This window comes from Mytilus edulis, chromosome 9 (assembly GCF_963676685.1).
Source record: "Mytilus edulis chromosome 9, xbMytEdul2.2, whole genome shotgun sequence".
NCBI lineage: Eukaryota > Metazoa > Mollusca > Bivalvia > Mytilida > Mytilidae > Mytilus > Mytilus edulis.
Genome location: NC_092352.1, coordinates 60350144 through 60364733, shown reverse-complemented (window position 1 = coordinate 60364733; position 14590 = coordinate 60350144). Strand labels below are relative to the sequence as shown.

General features: G+C 33.7%; 2 protein-coding genes across 2 annotated transcripts; both read right to left on the bottom strand.

Annotated features, from left to right (window-relative positions):
* Positions 1-594: 594 nt before the first annotated feature.
* On the bottom strand, positions 595-8079 carry LOC139488702 (uncharacterized). Its single transcript, XM_071274520.1, has 2 exons — positions 4572-8079; positions 595-2728 (listed from the first exon to the last, which is right to left on the bottom strand). The coding sequence occupies exons 1-2, from the start codon at positions 4653-4655 to the stop codon at positions 2249-2251; spliced, it is 564 nt and encodes a 187-aa protein (XP_071130621.1). The 5' UTR covers positions 4656-8079; the 3' UTR covers positions 595-2248.
* Positions 8080-11456: 3377 nt separating this feature from the next.
* On the bottom strand, positions 11457-13656 carry LOC139490091 (uncharacterized protein KIAA1958-like). The gene is made up of 2 exons (XM_071276942.1): positions 12915-13656; positions 11457-11467 (listed from the first exon to the last, which is right to left on the bottom strand). Exons 1-2 carry the CDS (start codon positions 13654-13656, stop codon positions 11457-11459), a joined length of 753 nt encoding a protein of 250 aa, XP_071133043.1.
* Positions 13657-14590: the final 934 nt, after the last annotated feature.

The window sequence follows — 14590 nt, the reverse complement described above, 5'->3', positions numbered from 1 at the left end:
TTTGAAATTCAAAAGCATCCGTGATATTGTTTTGGACTATCATCAAACGAAGCATGCTGATTCTAGAGTGTCCACAAGAAATGTTTCGGTGGAAGGACGGAAGCTTTCAAATATTCCAACGCAACTAAATTAGCAAATAAATCTGTCGTTCGTCATTACTGTGAAGTTTCAAAACATTTAGCCTAACAGTTTCAGAGGAGAAGATTTTAGAAAATCGGCCAATGAGAATCTAAGATTTGCTATTATAGCGAACCTGTTTTTCATTGAACCAGAACAAAAATAAGTAAGTTCGTAAAGAACCTTCAACTGAACATTCCTATAAAGTTTCGTTTAAATCCGTCCAGTGGTTTCAAAGAAGAAGATGAAAATGTGAAAAGATTACGACGGACGACGGATGCAACTTGATGGTCAGGTGAGCTTAAAATGTAGCATAAGGACATGAAAGATAGACTGTGCCAAGTTCAAAGTAAATCCCTTCAGTGGTTTTTGAGAGAAAATTTTCGGAATGTTAACAGCGGGCGACATACGATGGAAAGCAAAAGCACAAATAGTCTTCGGCTAGGTATACTAAGCTAAAAAATAAATATCATGAAATCTCCTTCAATATCTTTATTTGGTCAACAAAACTGACAAAATAATATAAAGCTGAAAAATGGGGGCCCGTTTGCATAACACATCTTAAGGTTATATTTATTCGTAAAGGACAGTTTTTTCTTCAAAAGCAATGGACGTCTACTGGTACTCTAAATGGAAATCTTAACTTCAGTATTTTTATGAATACAGGCTCAGGCCATTCTCAGTAATGCATCACACTCAGTACATTTTATATATTGAACTGAAAAGCAAACTTAATCATGTTTACTTAATAATATTTACATTAAAAAGTTACATTCAGTGCATATGATATTAAAGTTTTAATAAAGAAAAAAAGCTAAAAACTTTATGATCTTATTTAAATTGGTCTAAATTTGAAAAAAATGAAAACAAAATTTCGACAGGAATACCTCTGACTCAGAAAAAAAGTGTAATTCACACTGAATAAAAGTGTCAACGAGTTAAAATAATGGTGGAAAGGTTATTTATTGGTTACATGCCTAAAATTACCCCAGTTGCTGGAAACTACTCTTGATACTTTCAGAAAGTACTCCTACAGCTTATTAAAAAAAAAGGCAAAAAAGGGACATATCTCCCAAGACGAGACATTGGAGCAATGTAATTAATATGCTGACCAATATTTTGATAGCTTTACTGCTTTACAAATACTGAGTCTAACCTCATGATCTATTTCAAGCCATTTGAACATTGTTAGTAAACCCTTTAGATTATGTTTTATACCTAGTTAAGATCAGGACCCTTTTGATTTTTACAGGGTCAAAGATTTTAATTTTTAATATGTTTATGATGGATAGTTGACCCATATCGATAATACTTTCAGACTGGTGACCTAAAAATGCAAGAGGTGGGATTAACTTCAAATGACATATTTTAATGCCATTTGAACCATGCATGTTTATTTTGTTGAGACAAGTATACACTCTACAGTTATAATCTTCAGTTAAACATATCTAGATTCAGTCAGGCCAGTCACTCAAAGGATGCTGCAGTGATCTGGCATTGATGTAAGCATGGTTAAACAATGTGCATTTAGTCCCTGACAAATTTACATTTTGTTGATTCTTCTTTGAATCATTACATGAAATCATACAATACAATCTTAAAACAATGTGCATTTAGTCCCTGACAAATTTACATTTTGTCGATTCTTCTTTGAATCATTACATGAAATCATACAATACCAACTTATTGAATGTAAGTGATAAAGGCAAAAGAAAGGAATGTCCAAACTTCAATCAAAGAAGTGACTAAACATAATCCATCTCCCACATGTTTGTTTTGAATATGTTCATAAAGTCTTCTCTGAGGTCAGCAACAGACTCATAACAAGATGGCAGTTGAAGCATATTCCCACAAGTCTGAGCTGTGGGTCTCCTCTCAAAACCTGAAGGCATACTAAATGCTACATTTAATTGGTAACACATGAGGTTTGATCCAGTACAAAAACGCATAAAGTTTTGAAGTCCTTTCTCGTCTAAACTTTTTATAAACTTTTAAAGATAACCAGCCACAATCTGTTCTTTGAGTTCAAGACCATCAGGAAACTTTAGAAGTTTCAACACTTTTGCAACTGTTGGGTTATTGTCTTCATAAACTCTTGAACTCTTAGCTGGACTGTTTGTGGAGTTAATGATCAAGTCTTTGAAGGTGATTCATTTGATGGATCAGAAGATAAGTTAGCGACTTGTTTATTTACTTGTAGTAATTTGTGATCAGGTAAACTATCATCGGATGGAGATTCCATTTCAGAACAGCCCATAGCAGTTGTTGGTAACTTCTTGCTGTATATGTAAAATCGTAGAAGTTTTGATCCTGTCAAAGTATATAGGTCTCCAATTGTGCAATCATTGTCCATTCTGCCTCCCATAAAATTTCTGACTTCAAATTGAAAATCTGTTACGTTTCCTCTTTTCGATTTGCCATTCAGGAAAAATACCTTCTTCCCATGTTGCAGGATATCATCTTGCATCCAGGTCTTCGGTGCATTGATGTATCTTACGCCTCCACCATTTAGTGTCCTGACTTGACGATATTCACTACTTCTGTAATCGTAATCAAACCACCCAATTTCAATCTTCCTCTCTTGCTTTTTGGCATTGTCATTCCCTTTGAGCTTTCAATAAAGAATGAAGAACGAATGTACAAAAACAAAGAAATTAAACAACTAAACACTCTTTATTCAATGTTTACTTTTTAGCTCATTTTTTTTCAATTGCTAAATATGTGATAAATAGATTATTATTCACTGTAAATTATTCCTGTACATGCACACAGTTGCTTACATTACTCAGTTGCGTACCCATGCTACACTACACAAGTATTGGTACTCCAGATCTATATAGTGGAGGAAAGAATAAAGAAGAAGAAGAATATGGCATTTTCCATATCGACCCTATTATCAGCCCTTGACCCATATCTATACCTTGGGCTAAAGTCCTTGGTCCGATATGAGAGTCTTTGGCTATTAATTGGGCCGATATGGAAAATGCCATGTAATAATCTTTAATAATTATACCATTTTCAAAATATATGCAATTAACAGCAAATATGGTCAATTTTGAAGTTTAAGGGGATAAACCCCAAATAAGGGATTGTCGTACGACTTGCCGTACAATGGAGACTTTAGCAGATCTTCTAATTCGGTAGAAGGAATGTTGACTCCTTTAGTCTCTACATGGCCTGGGACTATAATACTAACGGGACTGGAAACCGTTACACCAATCAGTGTAATAATATCTACATCACAGCCGTTAGAACGAGACTTTACCTGCGCTATTTATTGATACGCCACAGTGACATCGTGCCTTGATCTTATAATTTCGGTAATTTGTTTTTCTATTTTAGAGTTACAATGTATTAGTAATGATTATCCTTAACATAAACATGATTACTTTAATGATAAAAGATATCCCGATCTTTGACAGTTAATATAAATCACCAAATCCCGCCTTAATTGTAAAAATTAACATTTAAACATTGAAATTTTCAGGATTAAAATAGCGTGGGGACGATGTGGAAAAAAGTATATGATTCATAAAATGTCTTATAACTTTTGATTGAAAAGAATTACGCAAGTTCGGTTTGTTGTAAAGTCATATTTATAGGTGATAGTTTGGATTTGCCTTTTTTTTTATTTTTTAGTATAATAGTCCCAGATATGGCCAAATAGGCTGTCCACATCTCCAAGGTCTATTTTTTAGTAACGGCAGCAATGTTTTTCGGAAAATGGCTATGTGCGACACAATTTTTTAAGAAAATATACCCTAAAGAGGATTGTGGCAATGTTTCGTCTAAATCCCTTTAGTGGCTTCATACTTTTGTTAACTTAACAGATAAACAAAATGGACACCATTGAGTGATGACAATAGCTTACAAGCACCTTCGGTCCAGGTGAGCTCACAAGAGAAAGTTGTGGTGGGGACACAAATTGGTTTAAATTCATATGCATATTATATGCATTCTTGTATGCAACACACTTTCTCATGTTGGTTAACAATCATGTAGAGCGGACACAATTTGGACGGACTGACAATCTAATTACTTTATGGCTCCCGTTGATAGTCAGCGTGGCCTTAATTAACAGTGTGACATGTGGATGACAAATAGACAGACATTTGTATACCATAAAACTTCCAGCAAAATAATTTAAAGAGCTTATAAACATGATTAAAACTGTGAAAGTATAAATAAACTCATCATAGATACCAGGACAAAATTTAGTATATACGCCAGACGCGCGTTTCGTCTACAAAAGACTCATCAGTGACGCTCGAATCCAAAAAAGTTAAAAAGGCCAAATAAAGTACGAAGTTGAAGAGCATTGAGGACCAAAATTCATAAAAGTTATGCCAAATCCAGCTAAGGTAATCTATGCCTGAGGTAGTATAAAGTACCCCCAATTATAATGTAGTATTGTGTATTGAAATGTGAATATACATGTAATAATGATAATGTACCTTCTCTTCTCCAATTGTTTGTATTGATTCATCTGATGCATTTCCATTTCTTAAAAATTCAAATACTTCACAGTAGTCATCCATTACTTTCTGTATAACAAAGACAAATATCAATATGATAATAACATCAAGAGTAATAACAAAATTACCGAACTGATGAGCAAAAATCCAGGGCAGTAGTCAATAAATAAAAACAATAAAATTCAAAAAAATCGATAGATAACGCTTATCAGGGGCAATAACTCTTCCATTGAGAAAACACATACCTTTGAATTCAATTAAATAATATTAAATCAGGCCGTTGCGCAAAAATATGGAAATTCGCCAACAATGGGAGAAAAGATGTTCCCCATTTTGAGAAACAGATAATCGTATGGAAAACTTTACTTTAGTTTTTGGAGTTATGGCTGATTAAGTTATACTCAACCAGCACTGACTTAAACATGCTTACTTCAGACTTTTTCATATTCACGCCGGGTATCCTGGCACACGGAACCGCAATATCCATAGCACAGAGTTCTAGTTCTGTAGGTCAGTAGTGAGAATGTGGATCTAGGGAGTCCTCTGCTTTCAGAGATTGACGGAACCGGGATGGCACATAGATTGTGGACATGTCACAATGAATGCACACTTACTGTCTGTGTATTAAATCTGGACAGAAAAGACCGTAGGCAAATAAAACTCTGTTAAGTCAGAAAATTTCAGTGCGTGAAATTTTATTTATTTATTGCACACATCGAAACAAAGCATGTTTTTCCCAATATACAGGAATTTACGGTTAATCCAGCTATTTTGGAGAAGGGCAGAACTGTTGCATGGACCATTTGATTTTCAGGGGTGGGGGGATGGGTTGGCTTTTCATGTGGACCCAGATTTTTTTCCCCAGCAAATTTAGGGCCAGGATAATTTTATCTAAGAAAACCCAGATGCCTCCCCCCTCCCCCTCAGAAAAATCAAATGGTCTGTACCTTTGAGGCCCACTTTTCTCTTTGAGCATGTTGAGATCAATTTATTCCACCCTTCCTGGACAAATAATTTCCCCCCTCAAATTTCAGGATATTATAAATAGTCAGGCCCCCTGAAGTTAAAATGGTCGGTCCTTTAGGGATATTTGAACTTGAATCCGGGTCTGTTTGCTCTAATTCACGTTGCCCTAGGACCTGTTCACTCTACTTCTTGTTTGTCCTATGTCCGTTCATTCTGATGTTTCATGCATGTTTCATATATTTTATTGTTTGTTGGAAATTCCACCAACTTTTTATCTTGTTTTTGCTGTATATTTTCTATCATTTAATTTATCTGCAAGTTATATAATCACTGTGATACAATTTTATTGTATTGTCTAAATTGTTTTACATGTATATACGTTTGTGTGCTTTGTGATTTTTTTCCCTTCATAAAGTTGTTTTACTGTATTGAGACTTTAAATCAAGGTGTGTCGTGACTTATCGTGTTCTGTATTTGATCACATTTATACATTTTATACATTAACTCGGAGAGAACAGACACCATGTATTTTCTCTTCATAATATATAAATGGTTTTACATTACGAATTTTTGGGCCCCTTTATAGCTGGCTGTTCCATGTGAGCCAAGGCTCTGTGTTGAAGGCCGTACCTTGACCTATAATGGTTTACTTTTATAAATTGTTATTTGGATGGAGAGTTGTCTCATTGGCATTCACTCCACATCTTCCTATATCTACATGTATCATGTCTATGTATATATGTTACAGTGAATTTGTATAATCAGGGATTATGTAGAATCCCTGATTTTTATGGGAATATGTAGAATCACTGAAATCATTAGTAGTTATATATAATCCCTGAAAATGACCAGTGATTTTACATACTCACTGAACATGTTAATGATTATTATACAAACTCCCTAATATGATTTCAGGGATAATCAATAATTTAAGATTCCTTTGTTTAATAATCTTATTTTAATATAATAGACAAATTATAATATTTTTCTTTCATATTCCTTTCCAAATGAGATAAATCTGCTTTTAAACACAGAGGGTAATCTTAAAGATATAACTTACAGGGTTTTTAGAAAAAGTTGAAGCTGACTTCACAATTACTAAAGTATTTTTAATTGGAAACGAACCTAGGGCGAACGAAATCCATGGTCAAAACATCTGTTGTGACCACTGCATATAATGTTTGGATCACTGCGTATAATGTTGTGAGCACTTAATATAATGTTGTGAGCACTTAATATAATGTTGTGAGCACTTAATATAATGTTGTGAGCACTGCATATAATGGTGTGAGCACTGCATATAATGGTGTGAGCACTGCATATAATGTTGTGAGCACTGCATATAATGCTGATCATTAACATAAGGCAGTCATGGCGTTCCATAGAAAGATACGAACCTTATTGTATGTGTATAATACATCCTACTAAGGAGCATCACCATAAGGTATGCTGTAGAGGAGGACATATTAGCACATTGTTTCGGCCGTGACAGATTAATGTGAGCATTTGCCTATCCAGTTTCAAAGACAGGCCGTAACGGGTCTTACTAACAGAAAGTTAACCATCCCAAAACTTAAATAAACAATACAAGACCATGCTTGCATAATTAAATGCATGCATGTTAGGGTCCCATTAAAACAAGAAATGAAACAAAACGAAACGTAACGAAACGAATTAATAACCGAAACAATACAAAACACATTGAAATAAAATAAGAATTTGAGTAATACACTAAAAGAGAAGTAACTTTATTAGCCTCATATACCATATATATACGAACCCATAAATACATTGACACTCACCATAGGCACTTGTCTCAGAATTTTCAAGCTATTATATGTATATCTTTTTTACCAAGAGTTTTTGGAAATCGTTTTTATATATCATATCTCATAACTATATATAGGGTCTATATTTTTGACTGAAATAGTTTAGGTACATCGCAAAATACGCATATAAAAAAAAGAAGAGGTGGTATGCTTCCCAATGAGAAAACTCTCCACAAGCGACCAAAAATGACACAGAAATTAACAACTATAGGTCACCGTACGGCCTTTTACAATGAGCAAAGCTCATACCGCATAGTCAGTTGTAAAAGGCCCCGAAATGACAAATGTAAAACAATGCAAACAAGAAAACTAAGGGCCTAATTAATGTATAATAAATGAACGAAAAATAAATATGTTTGTTTTATGTGTTACATATTTGTTTTTCGTTCATTTTTTATATAAATAAGGTCGTTAGTTTTCTCGTTTGAAATGTTTTATATTGTCATATCGGGGCCTTCTATAGCTGAGTATGCGGTATGGAATTTGCTCATTGTTGAAGGCCGGACGGTGATCTATAGTTGTTAATTGTGGAGAGTTGTCTCATTGGCAATTATACCACCTCTTATTTTCTATATGTAACACAACAACAAACGACAACCACTGAATTACAGGCTCCTGACTTGGGACAGGCACATACATACATAATGTGGCGGGGTTAAACATGTTAGCCGGATCCCAACTCTCCCTTAACCTAGGACAGTGGTGTAACAGTACAAGTTCTACATAAGACATGTTTGTTCACTGTAAAAATTGACTAATTGACGAATTTGTGAAATTGCTTCACTCACATATTGCCATACAGATTTCTTACCCGTATCATATATTCCTATGTGAATGCACCTATAATAGTGAAACATCCTGATCACATCAAATATTGGAAGTAACTTTCCGGGCTTCTTTATCATGCATATCGAGTGAACAGTCATTCAAACAAGCTTTGAAACACACAAATCATACTTACTCCTTCCGCCGGGTTGCCTGCCACCTCTTGATCCGCCATTTTGTAATCAGTTAACACGTGATATCTAACAATCCGAGATAACGATATAATAATCCGAGATCTCAATATAACAGTTTCGTTTTCTCGAGATAACGATATATTAAAGTTTCGTTTTCTCGAGATAACGATATAATAATCCGAGATCTCGATATAACAGTTTCGTTTTCTCGAGATAACGATATATTTTTTATCGAGATCTCGATATATTAAACCGAGATAACGATTTAATAATCCGAGATCTCGATATAACAGTTTCGTTTTCTCGAGATAACGATATATTTTTTATCGAGATCTCGATATATTAAACCGAGATAACGATTTAATAATCCGAGATCTCGATATAACAGTTTCGTTTTCTCGAGATAACGATATATTTTTTATCGAGATCTCGATATATTAAACCGAGATAACGATTTAATAATCCGAGATCTCGATATAACAGTTTCGTTTTCTCGAGATAACGATATATTAAAGTTTCGTTTTCTCGAGATAACGATATAATAATCCGAGATCTCGATATAACAGTTTCGTTTTCTCGAGATAACGATATATTTTTTATCGAGATCTCGATATATTAAACCGAGATAACGATTTAATAATCCGAGATCTCGATATAACAGTTTCGTTTTCTCGAGATAACGATATATTTTTTATCGAGATCTCGATATATTAAACCGAGATAACGATTTAATAATCCGAGATCTCGATATAACAGTTTCGTTTTCTCGAGATAACGATATATTAAAGTTTCGTTTTCTCGAGATAACGATATAATAATCCGAGATCTCGATATAACAGTTTCGTTTTCTCGAGATAACGATATATTTTTTATCGAGATCTCGGTAAAACGGTAATGTTTTATCGTGATCTCGAATTAAAAAAAATATTTTCTAATGTTTTGTGTGTCCCCTTACGGCTTCCGTATCAATCAAATTATTATAAAAAACACTCTGTAAATCTTTAATTTCATTTATTTATTTAGTTTCGGAGGATATAAACTTATGGCTTTTTCTTAACTATTTTTAAAAGAAATTCCATGTATGGACAACCTGAATACCAAAACATATATATATATATATCAAAATTAAAATACTCTACGTTGTCTTTTTTTATTTTCTCTGGACCTTTGCTATTCTTCATCCTCTGATTAAAGATATATAACAAGTTGATTGTGCAGCAATGACCATTAGAGGGGTCACGGAGGACCTAAATGACAAAACACGCGTGAAAATTAAGGAATAGCCAATTTTGAATAATGAAATGGATATTTTGAATAATTGAATGGACTGCTGTTATCCTTCAGCCCCGAATAATAGATAAACCTTATAACTCATTCGTAAGCTTATTAAGAGAGGAGCAAAAGGTATATAGTCAATATGTTCCGCAACGCATATAAGAGGAGTACCGACGGACTTAATATCGAAATACGCGTGAACACTGAGAAATAGCTTATTTATAATGGAACGGACTGCTGCAACCCGTCAGCTCCTAATTACGATAAAAATTATACACCAATAAAAAGCTTATTGATAGAGAAATACACTGATAATAAACAATATGTGCGGCAATGACCATTAGAGGGGTTACGGAGGACCTAAATGCCAAAACACGCGTGAAAATTAGGAAATAGCCAATTTTGAATAATGAAATGGATATTTTGAATAATTGAATGGACTGCTGTGACCCTTCAGCCCGTATTTACAGATAAACTTTATACCTCATTCGAAAGCGTATTAACAGAGGAACAAAAGGTATATAATCAATATATTTCGCAACGTTCATAACAAACGACATTGTGTGTACTCGATTATGCTTTCAAACAACCGTTGCAAGTAGTAACTGTTGCAACGAACGGTTTGTGATTAAGATTTATTTCCCTTGAAATTGCACAGACATAAACAAGCTAAAAATAAAATATTTTCATATTTTTTTCAAATAATCGCCTGTTATACAGATACAACAGTTTAAATTGAATAAGTTGGCAATTTTTTGGGGTAGGCTTTCAAAACCATGATAGAATAAGAGCTATTTTAACATATAAAATCGGCCTTATTGAAAATGTATATTATGATAAACATAAATACAAAACCTTTTCTAATACAAATGTGTAACAAGGACTGTTAAGGTCTTTTAAAATCCCAATTCTAATACAACAATTGGATGTTTTAATAGCCAGTCAAGGTCGTTAAAAACTACTTGTTGTATTACAACCGTGAAACAAGGACTGTGAAGGTCTATTAAATTAACCAATTGTGAGTTTCATCTTAAACATAGTACAACATATGCGTACTGCATACGCGAAAGCTGAAACTAAACAAATACACATTTAAGATATATTAAGTCCGATGCCTCGTGTTAAGAGAAAGTCATGCTCTTTGTACGTTAAGAACCCTTACAACACTCTTTGAGGGGTTCGTAGGTTACCTGATGCAAGGCAAAATTCATGTCCCTATCCAATATACCCTCATCTTCCTGTGGCAGTCAAAATTTCCCTGATCATCATCCCGGATGGCCTCAATTATTACGAGACCTACCTATTGTATTTATTGTTAAATTGTTCTCGTCCTGAATATTCATGAAATATTTGCCACTGAACGTTGAGAAACCAACAATCAATCAATCAATATATTTTCAGCATTTTCAAAATAAATCGTAATACACACGTATGCGATATTTTACCAATAAAAGTGGAAGGAAAGCTTCAATTAAAAGATCGTTTATAAGATATTTAAAGAATACAATGTCAGTACAATTTAATTAATAATTATTCTAGTCTTTTTAATTCTATGATGATTAATTATTTAGTCTAGGATGCATAATTTCGTTTATTATTTTTTTTTGGCTTTGAACTAGCTGTTAATAACTGGAAAAACTCTCAGATATGTACCAGGCCACGTACACTCTGTGTTTTAGCAAGGTGTATTTCTATTTGTACCATAGTTTGTTTAATTTTCCATTGAAAAAGTGTGAGGGTATCTACACATACACCACAGTTCCATATCAACCCTCTGATTGGTTTACCAGAAGATTGAAAATGGTCATGTGGTGTATGTGAGATACCTCACACTTTTAGCCAGAACCTACAATGTAACATTTTCTTTCCTGTAATATTTGTCAACTCTAAGTTTTTACTAAAACTATAGTGTTCGGTAGTTGTCTCATTGGCAAATACTACGGGGCGCCGAATGGGACTCTTGTGGTTTTGTACTCAAAATTCAATTTTGTACGGACAAAAGTGACTTTTGTTCAACAAAAATAAGTTCAGTTTAACAAAATTTGTATCATACTACAAATTTAAAATTTTGTCATACAAAATTATCTATCAGCGGACTTAAGTCACTTTTGTCATGACAAAATTCATTTTTGTTACACAGACTTGAATTTTGTTACCTAATTTGAAAATTGGGCGACAAAAGTCAATTTTGTATTCAAATTAGTTTAGTTTGGTTTCTGTGAACTAATTTGCATACAAAATCGACTTTTGTTACACAAAATTGACAAAAATGAATTTTGAAAGTCAATTTTGTCTCACGAAAGTCAATTTTGTCTCATAAAAGTCAATTTTGTTGTTACAAAATTGAATTTTGTCGTCACAAAAATTAATTTTGTCGTCACAAAATTGACTTTTGTCTCAACAAAATTGACAAAATTGACTTTTGTCTCAACAAAATTAACAAAATTGACTTTTGTCTCAACAAAATTAACAAAATTGACTTTTGTCTCAACAAAATTGACAAAATTGAATTTTGTCTCACAAAAGTCAATTTTGTCTCACAAAAGTCAATTTTGTCTCACAAAAGTCAATTTTGTCTCACAAAAGTTAATTTTGTCTCACAAAAGTCAATTTTGTCTCACAAAATTGAATCTTACCTCACACAATTGACTTTTGTGATTTAATTTCCATATCAGGTAACAAAAGTCAATTTTGTATGCAAATATGTTTATATTTGCATACCTTTTAGACAAAATTGACTTTTGTCATGACAAATATGAATTTTGTCTACAAAAATGAATTTTGTCTACAAAAATGAATTTTGTCTACAGAAATGAATTTTATCATCACAAAATTGAAGTTCTCACAAAACAAGTCTGTAGCACATAGTTTTGTAAGACAAAAATGATTTTGTTATGACAGAATTGAATTTTGTACAAAACCACAAAAGTCCCATAAGGCGCCCCGTAAATACCCCATATCCTTTCTTTTTCTTAGAATAAATACAAAAATGAATTTTAATAACTGTATTATTTTAATAAAATGTGAAACTAGAAGCCAAATATAAAATCCTCTAATCCTCGAGAATGGCACACTGGTAATTTCATTACAAAAAAAATGCATAAATTCCATTATGCATATTTTCACTACTAAAAATTCCAAAATGAATATATAATTCCTTTGAATAAAATACACCACATAATCCTCAAATACTGAAATAATCACAAATATATTTAACTTTGACAAAATTACACATATGAACTAATTAAAACACGCAAGAAAATACTAAATAATTTAAGAAAAATGAAACTTACCTTTGTACGTTTTGTTGGCTCTGCCCTTGAATAATATAAAGCTTCCCGTCTGATCCTTTCCCAGTTCGAACTGATCCACGGACAGATTCCTATGCTCATCTACACCTCTGAGTCCAAAAAGTTTACTGTTATAGAAAAACATGGTATTCATTATAGCTTTAGAACTGGTACTCCCTAGCAAGCCCTTTTCCCAGAGAGTGCTTTCTGTTTCCTCGCTTATCGCCTCTGCCTGTTTAGTAGTGGTGCCTATACCCTGTTTTGTGAGTTCGGTCATCCTTGCGCTCAAAGAACGTCTGAAATCATAAAATACACAGTCTTTTTCGTCCAAAAAGTTCATATGCACACCATTCTCTCGGTGAAATCTCAGTATGCCAACGCATAAAAGATATAATGTCTTTGGTGGATACGGCTTACCATCTTTTCTTCTGGTCTCTATTACAAACTTGCTAAGCCATTGATTTACATCATTGGCGGTAAACTGTAAAAGTTCTGGAATGGCACAATAATTACTTTTCATTCGCGCAACTCTCCAGTCGTTAAATGTGGCAACACTCCAAGTAGTATTTTTACGTCTATTTCTGCTTTCGGTGGACTTAACTAACTTATCAATATCAATATCTTCCACAAAAGAATAGCGTGAATTCTCGCTACAGTTCTCAGTAACAGCCTTTTCCAATTCTTCAATAATATTATCCGCCGTAAGGGGAACCTGCGTAAGTTCAAAATCTGGCAAGTCATCCATTTCAAAATCCACTTCATATTGGTCCAAAGCCTGAGACAGAGTTAAATCCTCCAGCTTTTCGAAAGCAGTATTTTCATTTTCAGCATCTTTGCATGTTTGTGATTATGTTAGATCGTCTATACTGTTGTCCCATTCGGGAATTACATTCAAAAAGTCAATGTCACTTATCTCCATTTTTGCAGCCATTTCAGACGACTGAAACGCGCAAACTGATAATGTAGCGGGAAAGGACTTTTCATCACGTGATATCAGTTAATTGTGATGTCTTATGAACTTTGACACAAGTCATTTACCAAATTAAAAATTTGATTGGGTATGTGTAGATACACTATAGGATGAACTAAATTTCACTCGAAAGCAGAGCTTTCTCGTGAAATTTAGCCCCTCCTATGGTGTATCTACACATACCCAACACTTTTTAATTTGGTAACTATAACTTGTATCTCATGATCTGAGTTAAGTCAGGCTTAAGTCTTTTTCAACTGATTTTTATAGTTCGCTCTTATGTTGTACTGTTACACCACTGTCAAAGTTACATGTTTAACGCCGCCACATTATGTATGTATATGTGCCTATCCCAAGTCAGGAAACTGTAAATTAATTCAGTGGTTCTCGTTTGTTGCTGTGTTACATATTTGTTTTTCGTTCATATTTTGTACATAAATTAGGCCGTCAGTTTTCTTGTTTGAAATTTGTTAGCACTTGACATTTCGGAGACTTTTAAAGCGGACTATGCGGGATAGGCTTTGTTCAATGTTGAAGGCCGTACGGTGATCTATTATAGTTGTTTATTTCTGTGTCATTTGGTCTCATGTGGAGAACACATGCACTTGCCTTAGACAAGTGCCTGTGGTGGAGAGTTGTCTCATTGGCAATTATGTCATATCTTCCTTTTTATATTGGTGTTTTTCATCGACGACAGAATAGGCAAATA